The sequence below is a fragment of the Ailuropoda melanoleuca genome, chromosome 4, assembly GCF_002007445.2.
Source record: "Ailuropoda melanoleuca isolate Jingjing chromosome 4, ASM200744v2, whole genome shotgun sequence".
Lineage (NCBI taxonomy): Eukaryota > Metazoa > Chordata > Mammalia > Carnivora > Ursidae > Ailuropoda > Ailuropoda melanoleuca.
Window position 1 is genome coordinate 10,864,811 of NC_048221.1, and position 3,102 is coordinate 10,867,912.

Here is a 3,102-nt window from a genome sequence, read left to right on the forward strand (position 1 = left end):
ATAGGTAGTAACAGGTGTTGTCAAGGATGCAAAGAAAAGAGAACCATCTTGCATTATCGGTGGGAATAAAAATTGACACAGTTACTCTGGAAACCAGTATGAGGGTTCTTCAAAAAGTTAAAAATAAAGCTACCCTATGATCCAGCAATTTCACTCTTAGGTATTTACCCAAAGGATATATGGACTTTTCTTTCTCAGCACCTTATGCTTTTTATCTAAAAGATGTCAGTACACATCATATATTCCTCAAATGCAGAGAGGCATTTCTCAAAAAAATGTAATACATGCCCTCTTGGGGAAAAGGCTGAATGGACAGGAATTCCTAATCAGGAATCTTCCTAATATCATGTAACTTCCCTTAAATGGGATTGGATCAATACAAAAAATATATATTTCTTTTTTTCTTGATAGCAAAATATATATTGTAGCATGTCACTCTGTTAATAATGCCCATTTGCTACAAATCAAAACCGCAATGCAGTATCACCTCACAGCGGTCGGAATGGCTAAAACCAGCAACACAAGCACCAACAGTTGTGGAGAAAGGGGAACACTTTGCCCTGACGGTGTTGCTGCAGGGTTCTTGTCTCATGGAGCCAAAGAATGAATCTCATGGACACAAAAATGTGAAGTAAAGTGAAAGCTTATTAAGGGAAGGTGAGAACAGAAAGGAAAAGGGAAAAAAGCTCTCTGCAGTGAGAGGGGTGTCAAATGGGCTGACCCTGAAGACAGTTAAGGTCTGTCTTTAACAGAAACTTGACCAGGGAACTTGGTAAATATCTCATCTATAACATCTAAGACAAACAAAGTGAATTTGTAACTATCATGTGAATACCTCGTCTGTATTTGGGACAAACAAGGTGGATTCCTTATGTTCCTTTCTCTCTGGTTAATATCTTGTCTATAACATTTGTCTGCATCTGGGATTTCTGTGAACCTGGTTAAGTAGCCCTGCAGGATCTTAATCAGGGGATTCAGGGGCCTCCTACCTCTCCCTGCCTGTACCTTAACCCTTTCCTTACTCAGGGGGAATGCAAACTGGTGGAGCCACTTTGCAAAACAGTATAGACGTTCCTCAAAAAGTTAAAAATAGGGATGCCTGGGTGGCTCAGTCACTTAAGCATCTGCCTTTGGCTCAGGTCCTGGGATTGAGCCCCATATCAGGCTCCCTGCCCAGTGGAGATCCTGCTACTCTCTCTCCCTCTGCTCCTCCCCCTGCTTGTGTGTGTGCGCTCTCTCACTCGCTCTCTCTCTCTCTCAAATAAATAAATAAAACCTTTAAAAAAAGGTTAAAAATAGAACTGACCTATGACGTGGCAATTGAACTACTAGATAGTTACCAAAAGAATACAGAAATACTAATTCAAAGGGATACATGCAGCCTTATGTTTTTAGCAGCATTATCTACAATAGCCAACCTATGGAAATAGCTGCAGTGTCTGTCAATAGATGAATTGATAAAGAAGATGTGGCATATGTTAGTATAATGGAATAGTTCTCATTCATAAACCAAAATGAAATCTTGCCATTTCCAAAGACACAATGGAACTAGAGAGTATTATGCTAAGCAAAATAAGTCAATCAATGAAATACAAATACCATATGATTTCACTCATATGTGCAATTTAAGAAACAAAACATTAGCAAAAAGGGGAAAAAAAGAGAGAGAGAGAGAGACAAACCAAGAAACAGACTCTTAACCACAGAGAACACACTGATGGTTACCAGAGGGCAGGTGATGGGGAAATGGAGGAAATAGGTGATGGGGATGAAGGAGGGGACATGTGATGAGCACCATGTGTTACATGAAGTGTTGAATCACGATATTGTACACATGAAATGAATATTGCACTGTAGGTTAACTAATGGAATTTAAATAAAATTAAAACATAAAAAATGAAGAAAAATAAATACACAAATGAATCCCATTTGCTTGAAAATTATTTTTTTCTTTCCTTGTAGTCTCCGCCTCCGCATGGAACCTGACAATGATACAAGAATTTCAGAGTTTCTTCTTCTGGGATTTTCAGAGGACCCACAACTGCAGCCCCTCATATTTGGGCTTTTCCTCTCCATGTACCTGATCACTGTGTTTGGAAACCTGCTCCTCATCCTGGCCGTCAGCTCTGACTCCCACCTCCGCACACCCATGTACATTTTCCTGGCCAACCTGCCCTTTGTAGACATCTGTTTCACCTCCACCACCATCCCCAAGATGCTGTGGAACATCCAGACTCACAGCAAAGTCATAACCTATGCAGGCTGCATCTCACAGATATACTTTGTCCTACTCTTTGCAGGCTGGGATGATTTTCTCCTGACTGCAATGGCCTATGACCGCTTCGTGGCCATCTGTCACCCCCTGCACTACATGGTCATCATGAACCCCCAGCTCTGTGGACTCCTGGTTCTGGTGTCCTGGATCATCAGTGTTCTGAATTCCTTGTTACAAAGCTTAATGCTGTTGCGGCTGTCCTTCTGTTCAGAGGTGGAAATTCCCCACTTCTTCTGTGAATTCAATCAGGTCGTCGGGCATGCCTGTTCTGACATGTTTCTTAATAACACGGTGATGTATTTTGCAACTGTACTGCTGGGTCTTGCTTCCTTGCCTGGGATCTTTTACTCTTACTCTAAGATCGTTTCCTCTATATGTCGAATATCATCAATTCAGGGCAAGTGTAAAGCATTTTCCACCTGTGTGTCTCACCTCTCAGTTGTCTCCTTATTTTATTGCACAGGCCTAGGAGTGTACCTTAGCTCTGCTGCTACCCAGAGCTCCCACGCAAGTGCAGTGGCCTCAGTGATGTACACGGTGGTCACGCCCATGCTGAACCCCTTCATCTACAGCCTGAGGAACAGAGACATAAAGAGGGCTCTGAAAAGAATTGTTGGGGTTCCAGTGATGTAAGGGCCATATGTTCTAGGGCTTAGGAAGTGCCCATGATTGATTGGAAGAACTAATATAGTCAAAATGTCCATGCTACCCAGAGCAATCTACTCTTTCAATGCTATCCCGATCAAAATACCGAGTACCTTTTTCAAAGAACTGGAACAAATAGTCCTTAAATTTGTATGGAACCAGAAAAGGCCCCGAATCTCCAA

General features: G+C 41.8%; 1 protein-coding gene across 1 annotated transcript; it reads left to right on the top strand.

The window, feature by feature from the left end:
* The first annotated feature begins 1,975 nt into the window (after positions 1–1,975).
* LOC100482653 (olfactory receptor-like protein OLF4) lies at positions 1,976–2,908 on the top strand. Its single transcript, XM_034657190.1, has one exon. It carries the CDS (start codon positions 1,976–1,978, stop codon positions 2,906–2,908), a length of 933 nt encoding a protein of 310 aa, XP_034513081.1.
* The last annotated feature ends 194 nt before the right edge of the window (positions 2,909–3,102 follow it).

Bases quoted from the DNA above. Each gene is read 5' to 3' on its own strand.
- LOC100482653 (XM_034657190.1), top strand. From the start codon at position 1,976: ATGGAACCTGACAATGATACAAGAATTTCAGAGTTTCTTCTTCTGGGA.